This window comes from Talaromyces proteolyticus, assembly GCF_021365285.1.
Source record: "Talaromyces proteolyticus strain PMI_201 chromosome Unknown BGW36scaffold_4, whole genome shotgun sequence".
In the NCBI taxonomy this organism is placed as follows: domain Eukaryota; kingdom Fungi; phylum Ascomycota; class Eurotiomycetes; order Eurotiales; family Trichocomaceae; genus Talaromyces; species Talaromyces proteolyticus.
In genome coordinates, this window is record NW_025764280.1 from 1,396,244 (window position 1) to 1,416,601 (window position 20,358).

At 45.5% G+C, this 20,358-nt stretch overlaps 7 protein-coding genes across 7 annotated transcripts; 2 read left to right on the forward strand and 5 right to left on the reverse strand.

Annotated features, from left to right (window-relative positions):
• Positions 1-5,672: 5,672 nt before the first annotated feature.
• On the reverse strand, positions 5,673-7,099 carry BGW36DRAFT_357248 (uncharacterized protein; the record flags this gene model as incomplete). Its single annotated transcript, XM_046213860.1, has 4 exons — positions 5,673-5,980; positions 6,033-6,851; positions 6,927-6,996; positions 7,064-7,099. 4 exons carry the CDS (start codon positions 7,097-7,099, stop codon positions 5,673-5,675), a joined length of 1,233 nt encoding a protein of 410 aa, XP_046074299.1.
• Positions 7,100-8,191: 1,092 nt separating this feature from the next.
• On the forward strand, positions 8,192-8,788 carry BGW36DRAFT_395653 (putative cytosine deaminase; the record flags this gene model as incomplete). Its single annotated transcript, XM_046218066.1, has 3 exons — positions 8,192-8,350; positions 8,422-8,687; positions 8,767-8,788. 3 exons carry the CDS (start codon positions 8,192-8,194, stop codon positions 8,786-8,788), a joined length of 447 nt encoding a protein of 148 aa, XP_046074300.1.
• Positions 8,789-8,909: 121 nt separating this feature from the next.
• On the reverse strand, positions 8,910-10,194 carry BGW36DRAFT_395654 (uroporphyrinogen decarboxylase; the record flags this gene model as incomplete). The annotated part of the gene is made up of 4 exons (XM_046218067.1): positions 8,910-8,980; positions 9,036-9,959; positions 10,041-10,082; positions 10,140-10,194. The coding sequence occupies 4 exons, from the start codon at positions 10,192-10,194 to the stop codon at positions 8,910-8,912; spliced, it is 1,092 nt and encodes a 363-aa protein (XP_046074301.1).
• A 259-nt stretch (positions 10,195-10,453) lies between these two features.
• On the reverse strand, positions 10,454-12,050 carry BGW36DRAFT_259358 (putative tRNA methyltransferase; the record flags this gene model as incomplete). The annotated part of the gene is made up of 3 exons (XM_046210058.1): positions 10,454-10,838; positions 10,902-11,567; positions 11,626-12,050. Coding segments are annotated over 3 exons (1,476 nt in total), but the record flags the coding sequence as incomplete, so codon positions are not given.
• Positions 12,051-12,458: 408 nt separating this feature from the next.
• Positions 12,459-13,574, forward strand: BGW36DRAFT_395656 (60S acidic ribosomal protein P0; the record flags this gene model as incomplete). The annotated part of the gene is made up of 4 exons (XM_046218068.1): positions 12,459-12,632; positions 12,689-12,758; positions 12,820-13,491; positions 13,552-13,574. 4 exons carry the CDS (start codon positions 12,459-12,461, stop codon positions 13,572-13,574), a joined length of 939 nt encoding a protein of 312 aa, XP_046074303.1.
• A 578-nt stretch (positions 13,575-14,152) lies between these two features.
• Positions 14,153-17,149, reverse strand: BGW36DRAFT_338282 (putative GARP complex subunit Vps53). The gene is made up of 3 exons (XM_046213006.1): positions 16,888-17,149; positions 15,039-16,837; positions 14,153-14,989 (listed from the first exon to the last, which is right to left on the reverse strand). The coding sequence occupies exons 1-3, from the start codon at positions 16,946-16,948 to the stop codon at positions 14,249-14,251; spliced, it is 2,601 nt and encodes an 866-aa protein (XP_046074304.1). The 5' UTR covers positions 16,949-17,149; the 3' UTR covers positions 14,153-14,248.
• A 213-nt stretch (positions 17,150-17,362) lies between these two features.
• On the reverse strand, positions 17,363-20,329 carry BGW36DRAFT_374523 (mRNA export factor mex67). The gene is made up of 3 exons (XM_046215682.1): positions 19,399-20,329; positions 17,746-19,209; positions 17,363-17,693 (listed from the first exon to the last, which is right to left on the reverse strand). Exons 1-3 carry the CDS (start codon positions 19,831-19,833, stop codon positions 17,646-17,648), a joined length of 1,947 nt encoding a protein of 648 aa, XP_046074305.1. The 5' UTR covers positions 19,834-20,329; the 3' UTR covers positions 17,363-17,645.
• Positions 20,330-20,358: the final 29 nt, after the last annotated feature.

The following is a 20,358-nucleotide window of genomic DNA, read 5'->3' on the forward strand; positions in this document are numbered from 1 at the left end:
GATCTGCCCATCCCAATAATGCTAGAGGAAGCGACAAGAAAAAGCAAGAAAAATAATTAAAAGGCAGAAGCGCGACAGGCTCGAGCCAGATCAGGATGACGGGATTTAAGGTTTCCTTGCAGGCTGCGATGTCGTGATCATCCCACACTCAACACTAATCAAGAGCAGCGGCGGCGGCGGCGTATGATTATAGTTCCAATGAGAAAGAAACAAGACGGGGGAATAATAATAATAATAAGGAGTAAGAGTGAAAAAGAAAGTGGGCAGCTTCGGCAAGTTTGTCCTGCTGCGACAGCGACCAATGAGAAGGCAATCGAATATAAAAAACCTGCGAGGAGACACCACCAACCAACCAACTACCGAGTAGTAAGTAGTAAGTACTGTACTGACGGGTCTGAGTGCTCAATGGCAGCAGAACAGGCTGGTGATGGAAGAAGAGCCAAGGAGGGATCTCAGATGGAATACAAGAGAGGGCCGATAGTGGAGGCTGGCCAGGCAGCCTGCACCTTCCTGGTTGGCATCAGAAATTGAAGATTGCAGATTTGCTCTTGCCGCGTGCCCATTGCTGGCTGATGTCGCCATCGCTCCTGCCCCGAGTGCGCTGTGCGCGCCTGCCCAGAGGTGATCGTGGTGGGTCGTGCAGATGGCGTGATTGTCTCCACCGATGATGGTATCTTCTCTCCACTGCTGCAGTTCGTTAGTGTCCGTACTTAGTACTTAGTACTCAACTTAGTACTCAACTTAGTACTCAACTTAGTACCTAGCACTCCTAGTACTGCAGTGACCGTCTGTCCGGAGTGTGACTATGTCACTGCGAGAGAATGAAGTTAAGGAAGTTAATGGACTGATCCCTGCCGTGCGGAGTTAGCAGCGTGGGCGCCGCAAGTAACGCTGCTAGCTTAGAGCGAATCCTGTGCGCTGATCTGTAACAAGTTAACAACTCCCGTCGAAACGGGCCGCCCGTACGTACGTCCTCCACGTGTGCCCTGCGTTACGCGGCATATCATCTATTATCAGTACCACGTTATGTGCAAGAGAGGATCATTCGCTCTTGGCCATCTGAGAGATCCATCATAATCAGGTCGAAGGAGAGCTTTGTTCGACCTTCCAAACAATAAACGACTATACTAATCAAATAATGCATAATATTATTCATTAATGCTGCTTGCCAAGAAATCAGCCTCAAGCAACAGGCCGCGCGTTAGAGCCCTGCACAGTTCCACGGTATATGGCCTGATCATTGGCCACGCATAAGAATAGTAGTATACAAGTTCACGTGGATTTAATTTGGTCGCGCGTGATTTGGATTTTGTGGTCGTTACTTTTTCCGTCCAACAGAGCGTCTGCTGGGGAAAAAGGGCCGAGTGAATATGCAGACCCTTTTTTTAGCGGCATCACATTCAGGGCTTGTGTCACACTCGCAATATTCAAGATCGATTGCGTGATCTGCCAGGCAGCGTCAGATCTTCTAGAACCTCTGATTCTATGACTACAGATTGTCCTCGATTGGTCTAAATATTTCCTTCTTCCTTTTTTCTTTTCTCGTTTCTTTTTCCTTTCGTTTCTTTTCCAAGCTCGTGTTGCAGCGGACCGCCATGTCGGGTCGCTGGTAGTGACTGTCTGCCTATATGTGTTGCATACTATGAAAACGAGCAAGCAGTAGAAGTCATATCCGGGAAGCAATATTCATTTTATCAAGCCGATTAGAGTAGTTGGCTCGTCTGGCAAAGCCGAGAATGTCTCCGGATAAAGCCCGGTATAGACAATATTAAATTCGTTGAATTCTTTGATTTTGTACGTTATAATTAATAATACTATACAACTTTGATTGAGCATTTAGGCTTGGTTATTATTGGTCGATATAACAAATAGCTCCATTCCGTCTTCTATTATTTAACCAATCATTTTGTGTCAACTTTAATCTCTTTCTCGCTTCAACCCTATCATCCATGTTTGTTTGTTTCTTCAAGTTTAACGACCATACCTAGATCTAGGCTATTACGGTCTCTCTTATCATGTATATTTCGTGTGGATAAATCCAATTCTCGCCTACAATGTTATACCCACCATTCAGCCTAGGAATGAGCAGCGTTGTCTCTCTATTTACGTCTAACGTAGTTTAATGATTGGGCAAGTCAGACCATATTTAATTAACCAAGCCAATTCGTAATCGCTGAAAATGACGAGAACGAACATCAAGTGTTTCACATATCCTTGATATTCCTTACAGTAGAATAACTTAAAGAATCACAGAGTATATCGATCGATCCTCTCGATGTTGTTCAGCCTATGATGCAAGTTAGAAACCAGGTGGGAATAATATGAGCAGTTGAACCGCCCGTTCCCCGCATCAGGTCCCTCCGCAATCCCACACAACCCAAAGACGACCAAGAAAGACCATCTCATTGTAAGCACATCGATCAATAGCGACCACAGAAGACATGGCATAGAAAGAACGGAGAAGCACAAAAAGATACAAGAAAAGTATCAGGTCGGATCCAAGCCAAAAGCGCAAACAAAGTTATCAGTTGTGATGGTTGCAAACAAGCCGACAATGAGCTCTTCAGTCTCGGCACTTGATGATGGATGACAGACAAATTAAGAGATATGTGTTGACTTCAAAATTACAAAAAAGCATACTCGTTGTGAACCACGGGCATCTGCTCAAAATCAAAGAGGATTCGACGACGATGCTATTTGCTTGCACGCAGTGTTACAAAGATAATATGCCGTGTACTCGCTCCAGACGGCGCCTTAAGTTCAACAATATTGCTGGCATTGAGAGCTATGATAAAACAAGCTTTCTGGCCGCAGACTCGATAGTGAGGGCTTCGAAGCCACCAAATGGATTTCCCCTGACTGTTCTAAGCGAAAGGCTTTGAAGGTTCCGTGAACTAATTTATGTGAAGAAAGAATTGTGTATATTGATCAGACCGTGGAATTAGGAGCGTCTTACGGAAACGTTAACGACGATGCAAAGAAAACCCATGAATATGCAAGACTCTATTCAACATTCCCCATTGATCGAAAAGAACATCTAGCTCGAGTCTACCTTTGATGTTATATTCAAGGGAATGAGCCACCATTATCTGAAACCCGGGTGGATGGAAATACCTTCAATCCCGAGAGCCATTCAATTTGGATGCATTCACAGTCTTTAATGCAACGACAACATGAAACCCCACGGATCCCTGATTATTGATCTACCGTGAACCCAACTTATGAGCGGGATTACACCATCAACACAAGTGCCACAGTCAACGAAGTACAGGCATTTTTTACATCAAAAGATTTTGATTCAATATTGATGGAGGGCTAGGTAAAATCAACACCTGCAGTAATATTCATACCTCTTGGCGGCAACAAGCTCGAATTCATCTTGTTACGTGATTACATGGATGTTCTCTCGGCATGGAGGACGTCGAGAGACAAGTTGAAGGAGTCATGGGATAGTTTGATTAGTCCCTTTTTCATTATAATCGATATAGCTGCACTCACAAATGTAGATAGCAGACGATTATTCATTATATATCCATTTCACTGTTATTCTGTATTTATCTCCATATACTGCCATTGAGGAGTCGGTTGAATCCCAGAGACTCAACCCCAGTCTAGCTTTAGTCACCATATCCTAACATTGACGAGGTCAAGGCTAGACTTTTTACAAGGAATATGATATCTAAGAGTCTTAAGAGACCCCAAAAGTTCTACCAGACCCAGTGGACTCCATATGATTGGCGATTGGTTCCCAATACCTTTTTGCAGTTTTAGCTTGTTCTGGCTGTTATTCTCCGATACAACGAAGTTGCTATTTACAATATTTCCGAACCATGGATAACGCCCCCCCCTCCTAAATGGAGAAATATTTCCTCATTGTAAACATAAGGATGTAGCCATACGAACGAAATACATTTTATCTAGATCTGGAGACTTCAATGGGAGAACAGAGAACATTCGACAATCTATGAGTAATAGACCACAATGACATGCTTGTACATGTCTGTATGGTGCTTTAGGACAATTTATTTCTCGGGAGACTGATGGGACCGCCTATTTTGAAAGAACTTGTTCAGTTGATACATGCAGGGACTTGTGGGGTTAATCTGTCTATGCAGTAAGATATATTTGAAATCAATGGAAAAAATAATTCAATTTTATTCTCCTTGTCCTCACTACGAAATATCCTTTCTACAAATTACTATATGCAAATTGGATATCTACCTCACTGCAAGATCCATTGTTTGGCCTTAATTAACTCGTGCCTCGCACTTTGAAATGTTGTCAACACCTTAAACAGTCGCCTATTCCACCCTATAGCTTTTTAGGTTATACAAAGTACAACGAACTAGCGATTGAAGAACTAGAAAGGCATTTATGAATACCACTATGGTATACTTATTGATTGACTTCATGCTTATAGTGTAAATTTCCGCTTTACTTTCTTGATTCGATCCGAAGATATCTGACGAGCACTGCAGGACTAGCAAACAGATCTATATAAATCTATTAAATAGAGAAAGCCACAAGATCAATGACGTGTTAACAGCGTACCTGAACTATATAACGAATTATCTTCACACTTGAACAGTAAATCAGAGATCCATCCATGTTCGACACTTTAAATAGGACGTCGAACACACCATGTCGACGAATTAAAACCATAAAATGATATCATACGGTTTCGACAGATGCTGGCGTCTCTAATAAATCACCTGTTCATTAGATATTATCTTGGATATGGATCATACTGTCAAATAGCCACTAAAAAGATATTATAGCTGGATATAGTAATTACGTCGAGACAAAACTGCTGGCTGTCGAGCGTACATGGAGTCATTCAATATGACTTTAGAAAGACGCTGCACGCGAAGATTTTAAGTTTCATAGTAGATCCCTACGTGAGAGTGATATATTAAGTTGACTTGGCATGTGGTGTCCTAAAGACCAAAATGAGACCGGAAGATCTACGAAATTGTTTAGTAACCTTGCGTGCCAAAAAAATTAATAAAGCCGTAAAGCAATGCATTCTAAATTTGAGGTAATGCAAACGCCATGAAACTAGTAGTGCGATAGTCAATGTAGGAACAAGAAAGGCCCTCAAAAACCGTAATGCATGCCATGGACGAAAAGACCCAAAGCATAGAAACAACTTCCCTCTTTAAAAAAAATAAAAGGAAATGGAAACTGATTAAGCATTACTCGCACGGCATGTAGTATGTTGTCATCGAGGCCCGTCCACCAAGAACCGAATCCATCGACCAGTCGGAATGGAGGAAGCCTCGCTACTCTGCCCGTGAGTGGCAAGGAGCCGGATGCAAAACCATACCTAGCAAAAATAGGAAATAAAGAAAAAGACCGAGCCCGTGCTCCTCACATCGAGCCATCATACATCTCCATAAACACGTCGTAACCACATCGTCTTCGTTCATGATTGACATCACAAGTCGATGACGCCAATGGTTAATCGGGGGAACAGGGTGGCCCCGCCTGAACATTGACGCATCAAATAATGTCGTAACTCTTGAAATCCATCGATTGCGCGGAATTCCTAGAAAATGGCTTGCAAATGTCAAAGTCAAGCCCTGCAGGGCGGGTATCAAGGTGAGCTGATCGAAAAGGGGAGACGCCATAGCGTTGTCCTGCACAGGGAGAAAGTAGAAATACCGACACATCTACTGTGAAGCGCATTGTACTCGTTCCGCACCCGGAGGTACTCCGTCTTCATCGTCATCCTCATAAGCAGCTCCTTGGGCTCGCGCACTCTGACTTGGATCCACCTCTTCTAATTCGAAGTCCTCGACCATCGAATCCTCTGGAGGCTGTGGTTGTTCTGCGCGTTTGGGTAGAACTTGTTCAAGAAGTTGCAAGTTTTGCAATTCTGAGGCTTGTGGGAACTTGACATCAAACTGGATGTACAAATTGCCGAAATCGTGATGCCGGAACGATGGCATACCTTGACCTCTGATCATCTTGATTGCACCTATTTAAAATTTAGTATCAACTAAGCCGTAGTCGTCATATAGGTAACATACCAGGTGTAATGGGCTCGCCGGGTGCGACGTTAACGGAAAGCCATCTGTCATCAAGGTGTTCAATATTGATTGTACCACCAGCCAAGGCAGTGAGCAGATCGATTTCTGCGTGGTAGAAGAGGTCATCATCTTTGCGCTGGAATCGAGGATGGGGCTTTTGCTCGATTTCAAATACAACGTCTCCAGGTAAGACATTGGGCATTTGGTCACCCTCTCCTCGGAACTCGATCTTGTGTCCATTCTTGACACCCTTGTCAACATGAACGTGAAGTACTTTCCTTTCAACGATGGTCTTCTTGCCATTGCACTTTTTGCAGCGGTCCTTTTCGCGCAGGATCTCACCCTCGCCCTGGCAGTCTGGACATACGGTCTGGAAACGCTGAATCATAGGGCCCATCTGACGCATCATGGTCTTCATACCCGAGCCATTGCAGCCAGTACATTGCTTGACGGCGCCCTCTTTTCCACCACGTCCATCACAGCCGGGGCAAATGACAGACTTCTGCAGAGCCAGCTTCGACACCTTTCCCTTGTAAATATCTTCTAGACTGACTTTGTGAACATGGTGGATGGTTCGGGCTTTCTTGGGTCCTTGATCACGCATGCCACCGCCGAACATGCCGCCAAATGCACCGCCGCCGCCGAAGAACTGAGCGAAGAGATCTTCAGCATTCATTCCAGCACCACCACCGGCACCCTCTAGGCCTTCCTCGCCATATTGATCGTATATTTGACGTTTTTGGGAGTCGGAAAGAATTTCGTAGGCATGAGAAAGCTCTTTGAATTTATCGGCCGCCTCCGGATTGGATGCGTTCTTATCTACATGGCGGAAATGTTAAAAAATTTTTTATTCACCAGCCTGGACGTTCAGTAAAGGGATGCAGAAAAACGTACCTGGGTGATATTTCAAGGCACCTTTTTTATATGCAGTCTTCAGTTGGGCCTCTGAGGCCGTCGGGGGTACCTGGACAAAATGATTAATCATACAGGATTCTTAGAGCGTAAAGTGGCTTTGAAATTGTAAAACATACCCCCAAAACATCATAGAATTTCGTGTCTTTCACCATGATGGCTGTTGTGAATTAAAGGCCGAGTCAAGCTGAAAGTTGACAGAGGGGAAAATGGCAGGTGGAAAAACCGGTGACAGGCTGCGGTTGAGGAGCAGAAGCAAGGTGCCAGGGGTATTTGGTGATACTTGGTAGCGTCTAGCAAGCCGATGTCGTCAAGAGAAATGTTGGAGGTGAGAGTGATGAGGCTCGATCGGTTTAATAATCGGCAACAAATAACCAGTTCACTAATGATGATCTCGGAGAAGGCTGTTGCGTGGAATTGGAACAGTGGACGCGCGCCAAGCCTTGTGCAGATTGGTGGGCAGGCTGGACTATCGCTTGGTTGGTTCCTTGTATGTGCGAAGAATCGTGAACGCAAAAGTGCAAAAGGGTAGAGTTGGATTGTGTAAACTTGGAATTATGTATGCGAGCTAATTATATCATGGATGAAGGAGCGGCTTTTTCTCTTCTGGCCCATTCTACGCAGTGATCATTAATCGCTATTAAGAGAGCTGTTGCGCCGGAAGGCTTAGCCCGCGCAATTCGATCGGTTTCTGTCCGTTTCCACTTTTCCAAGTCTTCGCTTCCACCCACCGGGTCACGTGCTCGCCCTCGTTTGCCAGGTTTGCCTTGGCCTTGCAGAGTTTTCCCTTTCCCCTTGATGCCTGAGTGCCTGGATGCCTAGTACCCAGCCAGCGCAGCCCCATCAGTGACGCCACTCCTTATCGATAAGGCGGCCTGCGCCACTCCCAGCGCCCCTCATGAGTCCTGCTCTTCGAACATCATGATGGTCAATCAGGGACAGACGAGGCGGCCCAATTCTGTGTAGTTGGCGCTGCATTGCCCTTGAAGAAAGATACCGAGGCGTACGGTTTTTCTCCTTCATAATAGCATTGAACGGGTCAAAGCTGGCCCACGGCAGACATCCGAAAATGGAAGGCAAGGAGGGTCCGGGTTATCTTCACACAATCAGTCGGCAATCTCCGACTCAAACAGAACCTCCGACTGTCTTCCCACTCCCCAAGTGCTATTCCGCCCTACCCAGCACTCTCGTTTAAACATAAATAAACCTGTTGTTCAACATAAGTCGATCTTCTGCTGCTGTAGGACATGGACACTGACCCGGGATTTATCGCCGCCGTGGAAGAGGCTCGCCAAGGTGCCGCGGAAGGGGGAATTCCTATAGGAGCCTGCTTGATATCAAAGGATGGAGAGATACTGGGTCGCGGACATAACATGAGAGTGCAGAAAGGTAGTGCAACTCTACACGTGGGTCAACCAGAAGAGCGCTTTTCTTTTGTATAATTTCTGTGGCTTCTAATCAACACGTTATCTAAAAGGGCGAGATTTCTGCTCTTGAGAATTCCGGTCGTCGCTCAGCTTCCGCCTACGAAGGCGCAACAATGTATACTACCTTGTCGCCGTGTGATATGTGCACCGGTGCCTGCGTCCTATACAAGATTAAGCGCGTTGTCGTTGGCGAAAACAAGAATTTCGTGGGAGGCGAGCAATATCTGCAGAACCGGGGAATTGACGTGGTCGTTCTGCAGAATGAAGAATGTATTCAGCTCATGGAGAATTTCATCAAAGAGAAGCCCCAGCTATGGTATGGCTCCTGTGTTTGTGTTTCTATAAGCACTCAAACCTACGGCCAGCATCACACATGCACTGACAGATAACAACAGGAACGAGGATATTGCAGTTTGAGCAGCTATATATAGGAGTAAATAAAACAAATTTTATTTCGTTCCAATTTACGATAGTCGCATGTATCATTTTATGAGAAACTTTACCACGTCCCTCCAGGTCGTACCAATACATCCAGTCATCACTGTGACAGCCTATGAATCTCTTCAAAAAAGAATTTGAGATCATCCGGGTTGACAAACGGTGTGATACCTATCGGAATTAGTCACAATAATAATTTCAAAAATCTAATGGCGATGCCTCCTACCGTGGCCAAGGTTGGCAATCCAACCTTTTTTACCGCCACCGAATCCCTTAACCATGTTCTCGATAGTAGCCGTTATAGCAGCATGCTCTCCGTACAAAACGCCAGGGTCAGCATTTCCCTGAAGCGTTACTCGTCCGCGAGCTATCTTGAATGCTTCGGCAGGATCATGCAACCAGTCCAAGCCAACCACGTTATATCCACTGTCACAAAGGTCATCTAGTGCATACCAAGCACCCTTAGCAAACACCGTCATTGGTACTGCTTCTATCCCGAGCTGCTGTAGGCGTCTAGGCAGATTGTGAGAGATGTATTGGAGGTATGGAAGGGAAAATTCCTTGAATGTTGCGGGCGACAATTCACCCGCCCAAGAGTCGAATACTTGGACAAGTTGCGCACCAGCAGAGACTTGCAAGGCTAAATACTCAACACAAATATCTGCAATTTTCTGTAGCAGCGCTTTGCTCTCTTTTGGATACTTGTATATCCATTTCTTGGACTGCACAAACAATTTTGTCCCGCCACCTTCAACCATGTAACAAAGCAGAGTCCACGGAGCACCGCAGAATCCGATGAGTGGTACCCTCCCCTTAAGCTTGCTTCTAGTTAGTGTGATCGCATTGTATACGTAATCTAGCTCTTCTTGCACATCGACCTGCTTGCTGAGAAGCTTCTCATATTGACCGTCATCGGGGGACTTCAAAGGTTCGGGAAACGATGGACCCTTCTTATCGATCATCTCCACTGTCATGCCCATCGCCTGCGGAATCACCAGAATATCCGAGAAGATAATGGCAGCGTCGATAAGGCCTTCATAGCGTTCAATGGGTTGGAGGGTAAGTGTAGATGCGATCTCTGGGGTTCGGCAGCATTCGAAAAAGTCTCGGGTTCCTTTGGCTTCATGATACTCGGGTAGGTATCGCCCGGCTATGAATTATACCAGGAGATATTAGACCGAATTTAAAAATCCATTGCTGACTTCCACGAAAAGGATTGGAAAGGATGTACCTTGTCTCATCACCCATATTGGTGGTCGCTCAACAGTTTCGCCTAAAATCACCTGTCAGCTATCTGCTTGTAGATTCCAGCCGGGATACTAAAATAGACCTCTTGCAGCCCTCAGTAGTAGATCATTTTTCAATGGCTCGAATTCTTTGCGCATTTTGACTCGTAAAGCTCTGCTTCTGGATTTTTCAAGCTGGACAGATGGCTGGGAAGACGTCAGCATAAAGAAATGAGGGGTGATAAGGGCTAAAGCCTTATCGTGGGCCGAGGCCCACCGGTTTCTACGTACTAGTAAAACATGTAGTTATATAACCTGTCACTAGTCGCCTTCGTTCAGTTCCTTTTCATCATAGAATTTATTTTTTATTGGCTTTTATAGCTATATGTAGAACGACCTAGATGTTCTGGGTTTTTATTCGCTTGCGGAGATTTTGTAAATTGTACAATACCCCGCTTAGTGACTTTTGAGCTTTGAGCCTGCAAGATTCGTCTACCACAGCATAAACATCTTCCGTCCCCTCTGCTTTGATGTTCTCAAGAATTTGAGATGAGGCGGGGTTGAAAGTCAACATCTCATCCTGGAACTTGATTGTATAGGTCTCAAGAAGAGATTGATTCCCTTTGAATTCCTTCTTCCAAGTCTCAATCGAACCAGGCTCGTGGCATGTATCGACAGAGATGAAGAGCGTAGATTTATCTTCCGCCCACGTCACATCTAAAACATTACCCGAGGTCTCAAAAGATTTCTGGGGTAGTAAACTTCCGTCTTGGAGTAGCAAGAAGCTCAAGAGTTCGGGTGATCTGTCATTCCGTGGTTAGAATGATAATGCCATCAAAGTTGTACTGATTATTGGATTCGCTTACCCGTCAAGTGCAACAAGAACTGCAACTGATGAGCTACCGTCAATAGAAAAAGCCCATATTCCCCTGACGACAATTTTGCCTTGATTTCGATCTGAAGCGATCGGAATCTTGTGCAAGACTTGACCGGTTCTCCAATCCCACACAAACAGATAGTCATCCCCGCCACCTGAGATTAATATTTGTGGTAGAGAAGCTGGAATGCAGAGCTTGCTGACAAAGGCTTCGTGTCCCAAACAATAAGACTCAATAACATGTGTTTGAGGGGGGCCGCGAGATACACGAATTTGTTCATCACGATCCGATGTAAGTATAAAAAGTTGGGAATTATTGGTAGATGTGCTTGAAGGCAAAGACGCAATTGCCAAATCCGTTAGCATAGAGACATGTCCAAGTAAAATGTCCCGTTTTACTGTAGGATTGGCTGTCGTAGGTCTCGCCTGACCGTGATGAAGAAGCTGTTGGCGTAGAGTTTCCAAATTCCTTTTCGAGTGAACGACAAGTGTGTTTGCTGCTGGCGGATAGTGTTTCTTTGTACGAGAAACCAACCGTATTTCATCTTCTGAAAGTAACAAGGGAAGAGCATATACATCTCCGGCTTTATCTGCACAAAAGATTGTACTGTCGTCAAAGGACAGTGAAATCCCGCAAGGCCGTTTTGGCACAGGTCTGTTCTTCATAAGTCTCCTATGCCATTTATGTCAATGCCAGGCTGATAATCACTTACCTCGAGGTTAATTGAGTCAATACTCCATCTACGCCAATTTCAAAAACTCGCACATGTTTATCTTCGCCAGTTAATGCGATTACATATCGACCTGAATGAGAGATAACCATAATCGGAATGGATGACCAAGCTAGAGGTTGAGCGGTAGACGCACTACCACCGTGCGCCACTCCTTGCTCGTCCTTGCCATTACTAGATGGCGTAAGTTTCCTCCTCTTTTCGGGCGGCTCGTCACCGTGCACATCGGAGGCAACCTGAACAGCGCCATTACTGGGGTTCGTTGCGGGAGGCCATGTAGAGAGTTTACGACCATCCTCGGCAGATATGGAATAAATCTTTGCACCTGCAGTCGCAATTATGACATTCAAATCTTTCCTTCCCACGTATCGCAGGCAATGGAACGGATATTGAGGCTTCGACTCCATGGTCGTTTTGGCAGAATTGATCAAAACTCCGTGGATGTGATAAAGTTTGGAGGCCGAATTTAAATGGGCCGAGGAGCGGCGAATACGTGCAGGACCAGTGCAAAAAGATCCAAAGTTCTTCTAAGCCGACGAGCGAAACACGTAATATATTCCTGGAGAATCGCCAATATCAAACTTGAGGTTTTCGGATTTCAGCGTTGTCTGGGAATCTTTTTTTCCAACGGAGGGAAACAAGGGCGGCCCCTGGTTGGTTGGACCCAAGGTGGGGCCAGTTAGCCGAACCACAAGCTCTCCCAAAAAGCACACAACATTTATCGACTTCATACCATCAACCGTCTGAAGAGACATCGCAAATCAACAACTACTTAATTTGCCCTTAAATATCCTCTCTTCAAGAATCAAGAAGACATGGGGGGCAAATCCGCTACCAAGGCCGCTTACTTCGATAAGCTCAAGGGCCTCCTCGACGAATACAAGACGATCTTCCTCGTCTCCGTCGACAATGTCAGCTCTCAGCAGATGCACGAGATCCGTCTGGCTCTCCGTGGCGAGGGTGTTGTCCTGATGGGAAAGAACACCATGGTAAATTTGAAATTGCACATTGTCTTGAGTTGCTAGATATTGATGGTTCTCTCTAGGTGCGCCGTGCTTTGAAAGGCTTCATCACTGAGAACCCAGAATACGAACGTCTCCTGCCTCACGTTAAGGGTTTGTTGCACAACATATTGCTGAAATTTTTTTACTCAATTCTAACATAGCAGTTTTATAGGCAACGTTGGTTTCATCTTCACCAATGCTGAATTGAAGGGTATCCGTGACAAAATTCTGTCTAACCGTGTTGCTGCTCCCGCTCGTGCTGGTGCCGTCGCCCCTGCCGATGTCTTCGTCCCTGCCGGAAACACTGGCATGGAACCCGGTAAAACTTCTTTCTTCCAGGCTCTCGGTATTCCCACCAAGATTGCTCGTGGTACCATTGAAATTACCTCGGACTTGAAGCTCGTTGAGGCTGGTAGCAAGGTCGGACCCTCCGAGGCTACTCTTCTCAACATGTTGAACATCTCCCCGTTCACATACGGTATGTCCATCACTCAGATCTACGATGATGGTCAGACCTTCGGTTCCGAGGTTTTGGACATTGAGGACGAGCAACTTCTCAAGGCCCTCAATACCGCTGCCATCACCATTGCCTCCATCTCTTTAGCCGCCAACTACCCAACTGTGCCGTCCGTTGTGCACTCCATTGTCAATACCTACAAGAAGGTCTTGGCTATTGCCATTGAGACTGAGATTAGCTGGCCTGAAATCGAGGAGCTAAAGGACCGTATCGCAAATCCTGACGCGTACGCTTCCGCCGCTCCTGCTGCCGCTGCCGCAAGTGGTGGCGAAGCTCCGGCTGCTGCTAAGGAAGAGGAAGAAGAAGAGGAAGAGAGTGACGAGGGTGGTGAGTTTTTGCTCCAAGCCTTTGATAATATGCATCAATGGCACTAACTTTTATCCTTAGGATTCGGTGGTCTGTTCGACTAAAAAATTGACTGATCAATATCTGTTACGTGAAAACGAATGCAATGTACTGAATATAGGCTACATGAAACATCTCGATACTCGTGATAGGTCCGCGAATGAAAAACTTGGGATAAATGGATATTGACAAAGAACTTGATTTCAAAACTAACACGTAGACCCAGAATTGAGGTCTTCATATTTCAAACAAGGTACGTTCATTGACACCAATATGTCGATTACATTATTTCTTTTCTTTGAAGCACTTGCACTATCGCTGGCGAATGATTATACATTTTTAACCCCAAGCTGCTCAGCAGCTATGAAGATTCAAAAAAAGCAACAACAAACACTCTAATTTTTTGCTGACGCCTATTTGATATCAAACCATTTTCTCTTATGACAAATTCTGTTTGAAATCATGCTAACTAACATCAGCTTTTTTCTAGGACCCAGACGTAGTAATTTTAGTTACCGAAGACATTAAAGAGCCCGGTGACACATCTTCCCTTACCCTTTTCTGGTTTATGTTTAGATGTGTACAATGGTGCCTATACTATATTTAAAGGCGTAAAATAATGATAGAAAAATTATATTTATATACATATAGTTTATGGGAATTATCTGACGCTTGAGAGTGTGACAGTGCCTGGTAAATCTACAATTATTCTTAAGTATCTGATGAGAGAAACATCTATCTACCGGTTAGAGTCGTCCGTAGAGCGTCCGAATCTTCCACCGAATCCTCCCAGGTCTCTGCGGAAAAACTTCCCGATATTTCTCAGGTTGTCGTTGAGACCGGCAGTAGTGGATGTGGCACTACCATCCAAGTTATCGCCTACCACACGTTGACCTGACAATACTGGAGCTGGAGAAGCCGTTCCAGAACCGGCATGGGAGCCCCCCATCCCAACCGTACCAGAACCGAGCGGCAGCCGATCAACTCCGTCTCTTGCGGCTGAAATAATAGCAGAACCTAGTGTGGTTGGGTCGAACCGACTTGGCCCGCTTATTGAGGTACTGGTAGTTGTACCGAGGTTACTAAGCCCTTGAGATACTGTAGACCCAATTACCGGTCCAGAGGCACTTTGTGAGCTGTGTAAAAGTGCAAATAAGGGGTTGCTTTGTTGTAGATTTTGAGCGTGTCTATCAGAAACTCTATGTAGATTGAAGAGCTCTACTAGATGACTCTGGTCCTGTTTTGTTCGGATGCCTTTAATTTCTAGAACTCGGCGGAAATTTGCCTCGCTTCGATCCGCAATCTGAATAAGATATGCCTGTACTAAGGCCTCAGGCGGTGATGGTCTGACTTGTATAGTCTTGAGCAGAATATCGACTTTTGTGAAACTATTGTTGACCCTCTTCACAAAGCCAGGAGGTGCAGGGGAAGGTAGCAAAGACGCCAGTCCACCCCTTAAGGTATACAGATCGAGCAACATCTAGATAAAGTCAGTGTAAATTTTAAAATGAAATATTGCAAGTCATTACCTGTTCAGCACCAGTTTCCGAAACTGGTCGGCATTGGTAAATTGTACCTGTGAAGGTATTCGACATGAATTCCACAATGTTATCTGCAAAAGCGCGAGCATATTGTTGTTTGTGGAGTAATTGAAGAATATCCTCCCCTTTAGCCTTGGTTTTAGACAATAGCTCGCCAACGTATGAGCTCTGATCACCAACAGTCTCAAGTTTGCTCCAAGGAGAATTTCGCATTTCACGCCAGCATGGTTCGAGTTCAGCCTCAACTTTGCGCACAAGGCCGCGAACTGCCGCGCTGGCGATTCCCATGAAAGTATCAGCTTGGCTCTCAAAGTCAACTGCGGATTTCAAGTTTTCGTCTATTCTCCCTTTAATCTTTTCTTCCAATTGATTGCAGGTGGTATAGCAGTAATCTGCGGTGTTCAGCACTAAGATAAGGTCTTCAGTGGATGGGACCTTTGATGGAGTTTGTGTTGTTGGCCTTTCACTGATATAGTTCAGGAGTACCTGCTGCGCATATTGATCTAGATATCTGGCGAATACCTTCGATAATTCGGCTAAGCTACCACTTGTTGAAAGTTTCGCACACTGGGCTAGCGAATGCCTGTAGAAAGTGAAAAGTTCTGTAGATGAAGGGATGACGAGTTGAGAATGAAATTCTTCGTCTTCCCGCTTGAGAGGCTGCAGTCGGTATTTCGGTAGCAGACTGGCCAGTTGCTTGTCTTGTGATTCAACCCAGACACCTAAATAAGGCTCAAAGGCTTCGGAGATGACCTGTGTGAACACTGGGGACTCCAAAGAAGATGCGATAGTATCGGTAGAAGGCCGGGACGTATTTGCAAATCGTTTATCAAGAGAATGCTCGAAATCAAGGGTTTCTTGTAGGCAAGAAAGCAAGAGATTCACATCCAGGGCCTGCCCACTTCGAACAGACCTGGATAAAATTCCTTTGAAGTCATCTCGCGTACCTTCACAGAATGCATTTGCAAGGGCCTCATTGACTCTCCAAGATGAAGGAAATATAGCCCCATGTTCGTCATCATATGTCTTCATCATCCTTCTAAACCACGAGTAGCGACGCGAAATATTATCCAAAGAACCAGCCTCTTCATTGCCTCGAAAAACCTGCCGGTATTCTCGAAGTTGTGTATTGCAATACCAGGCTGTGAGTCTCGATCGCGCATTATCGCCCAGCGCATCCATCACCAGACAGGCCTCCGAGAGAACACCTCGCCTCTGCATCACCTCACCTTTAGCAAAAGTAATCTCAAAATCTTCACACACTTGTTCTAGAAGTTCGCGCTGAACATCCGCCACATTTCTACTCAAAGTAGCGATTTGATCTATTGATCTGTAAGATTTGAAATGCGCCATCAACTGAATAACTGCCTGAAGAAGCTGCGCACAATCGCGGTATTGTCGCGTCTTCGCCAGGGCCCGAAGTTGTTCGTATGCCGTCGTTAGCATCTGCAAACGCTTCAACGCCGTCATGGAGAGAGTTAGGTTTTTCTTGGCACTGTCTAGTTGCTTTATATCTGCCGTCATGTCCATGATTGCTTGCTCGGTCTTGGACGCACGCTCCCGCACATCGTTGATCTTCTTGAATAGCTCAGCCAGGTCCGCTTTCGCGGCCTGGATGCGCTGTACGCTATCCGCATTGGATGTCACCTGCTCTTCTACCAGTTGTGCGATATCATTGTCTAGTTCGTTTTGGTAAATGCGAAGGATTTCGGAAGTCTGTGAAACTGAGGAAAGAGTCGAAGGATGAGAAAATATTGTGTTCAAATGCGTAATGGGGTCATAATCGACTGTCGAACAGTTAGCCTGGCAATAAAAAAAGAAGGAGATCCGTATTGACCAGTATCTAAATGATCTATACTCGACGCTTCGTTGGAGGTCATGTGGATGGTGGTTGTCATTGAACAGCTTCGTAAGGCTCAAGTGCGGCGTTGTAATAACCTCCGCATGCCAGTCGTGCATCAGTCACAGATTAAATGTAAGGCTTTATTGACAAGATGGTATCCGTTATTGACAGGCTGGCATTTGTATGAAGCTCGAAGTAGACGGGAAAAGAAATTGATTAATTGATTGATCGGAGATTGGGATGATCTTGTTTAAGGAGCTGGCCGGGGAACATCTTAAGCTGGTGGTTGACTAGTGCGATGTCCGCCTCGCCGCCTAGCGGCACCATCGCCGTGAGGTTACTTACCACTTAGCAGTGCACATCGAAACAAGTAATAAATTTTATTAATGAAAGTATTCATACTTTAACTACCCTCAGATACGAAAAGTACCGGTTGCTCCGTACTGTTTACATTCGGCAATAAGTAGACTTAGAGTTTCAATGTTTTCATTGTGATAGCGCTCATGGTGTAGTAAGCGCAAAATTGTTTGATAATACATGACAATAGGAGATCACTCATGCTCCAAGCTGGCCAGTCTATGCAAATTGATTTCATACCACATATAAATTTGTACAATCCCAGATTCGACGCCACAACACCAAGCATAAGTAAGACAAGAAAGAAAAGCTATAGAAAGAGGTATACATGATCTGAAAGTCTCAGCAAACTGTATGATAGAAAACCATCTCTTAGCCCCAATTGGGAAAATTATTTATGGACCGATCGCGAGCCAAGCCTCAGCCGGAATTTCGTTCTTTGCCTGTTCAACCCATGAGCTATGTGTTTTCAAGTAGGGATATGTTTTCCCTCACCTTGGATTCCTCGAAGGTCTTTATTGCCGCTTCCAGATTCCAATTAAGTTGTGCTAATACCCGTTGCGCAAATTCTAGTTTGAGCTTTGTATTAAAGCTTAGCTGCAAAACGAGCTGCTCTTGTTGGACTTGAACATCCGATTTACCCGCTGCTGGTGTTCCATAACCCTGGGGTGCCTCAGGATGGACGACATGGGTTGGGGGGGCTTGTGGAGGATTCAATTGAGTGCTAGGATCCCATGCACCGTATCCCCCATACGCTCTTAATGTAAGCATGTCGCTGATAACTCTGACTTTTTCGGGGCCCTGGCTTGGTCCAAGTACGAAGGTTCGGTCAAAACTGCGAGTTTCCACTTTCGAGCCTGCCATTTCATCAAACTGGCCATGTACCATTATAAGGAACCCTCCAACTCCAGGAGACAGCTGCCCGTTTTGGTCGGGAAGAAAAGGTATTAAATGGCACTCGAACAGCCATTTCATTGGTTGATCAAGAGGTGCGTGTTGAGTTCGCGGCATTATATTCCACATCTTGCGAATCTGGTCAGTACCAATGTACAACCGATTCATCCTAGCAGGGAGATGATTGATCCTCTTCAAGTTGCGACTATTTTTTATCCAATTGTCCCACCCAGCAGTTCCAGAGGTATCTTGTGCCGCACGCGGTGCCGCAGTATTGATGTTGTATGTGAAAGTGGAATTAGCGTCATAATAAATATTGACAGTGCCGTTGCGGTCTGCATCGAAACCAGCAAAGAATTTTCGGATGAAATTTTCGGCAATGTTTCCCTCGTCGTGGAAGAATGGCGCCTGAACTGGAATTGGCGCTCGACTTTGAGCAGCTACTTCCTCATCGGTACGAACTTGAACGTTGTTCAGAGTCTTGAGTTTAGGATACCATTTCATCATTGTATCCTTGAAATGAGGCATGGAACTGATTGGATTGTTGCTAAGGTCCAGAAATTCCAATTGACGAAACTTCCATCGCCATCCACTGAGGGATTTCTCATCCTGAAAACTGTTACCCGAGAGATCGAGTGCCTTTAGGTTCGGAAAATTCTGGGAAAGAATAGTGACAGGCTGAGTGGTCGATAGAGCGTTGTTGGCAAGACTGAGATTTGCAATGGCATCTTGGCTAGCCTGTTGAGATGGAAATTCCAAACTCCAGACTTTCATCAAGGCTTGATAAAATTTGGATTCGCTGGTAGGACTTCGAAAAAGCCCAATTTCACTAAGAATAGGGTCACTGGCCAAGCTTTGTAGGTTGAGAATCTTGCTGTTCGGAATAAACCGATTACTCAAAAAAACTTTCAACATCTTTTTCATGTCTTCTGTAGAAACAGATGACGCTTCATTTTTCTCTACCGTAAGTGATGCACCAGCAAAGGTGTACCCGTTGAGATGAAGCATCCTGTCTAAAATTTCCGGGCGAATAGATACTATAATAGCGTCTCCCTCGACGCGGTGCTACTGAACGTTAGTAAGGCGTAGAAGAATTCGTATACTGCAGTCACCCAAGTGTATACGCAAAAAAGGCCTGAACGTTGTCGTACGTCGCCGAGAACAGATTCGTCATGAAACGACAAGCGCACCTCCAAATCTAGGACGCTGTACGGATACTGCAGCGGTGACCGCCAACGCTAATGTTGCACATACCTTGATAATGTTTTTGCGGCCAGCCTTTGTCGAAGGAAGTTTCTTTTCGAGCCAGTCAACCGTACCTTGAACACCTCCATCGGCGTTCGATGCTGCCTTGCTCTCTTTCCAACCGGTAACACTGATCTCTTCTAGCGATGGGCCACCCTGACGAGTATTGGCCTGGAAGGTTCCATCGTCACATTCAAGAGCCGTTTTGATACGATCAGCATTGAATTTCGACTTGGTTCCGTCACGAGGCTGTGCACCGCCGCGTCCCCGGCCACGTTTTGCACCACGAGTCTTATCCACACCGCCAGCCATATCTAAGTCTCCATCACGATCCGTTCGCCTGGTAGCTAGGTTTTTACGAATGCCACCTCGGTTGGTCGTGCTGGCGCGGTTTTGGGGTCCCTTCTTAGCCATGCTCCGAGAGTTGATACCTAACATCGGCATATTTAGGCGGAGGAAACAATGAGTTTATGAAATGTTTGGAGTGTGGATCTAGTAGTCAAACAATCAAAGGCCCAGGGCCTGCTCAACTATGCCCACGAAGACAAACAGCGCGAGGCGTGGAATCTTTCAGACTCGGACAAATCAAAGCAAGAGCAATAGTATAATTCTCGCCTGTTGAGTTGTGTTGAAAGCGTGACAGCGTCGCGTTGTTGCAAAATTCGCCGTTGACAGTTCCCTTGGTTCGAAATCGGTCCAAAGGCGTGAGAGCTTTGATCGGTACAAGAAGTTCTTTGGATAAAAATGGCTTAATCGGACGAATACCACGGTATGGAACAAAGACTGAAATGACTGGACGCATAAAAAAGGATGCGGTGTTCAGCTGGAGGTTGACAGAAAGACAGAAAAATAAAAAGAATCGCGCGGGCGACTTGCGGCAGTGACGTTGGCAGGCACCCGCACTAGGCAAAACTCTTGCTAAGTCTGGACATCACGTGATATTAAAGGGAGCTAATCCCGATATGATGC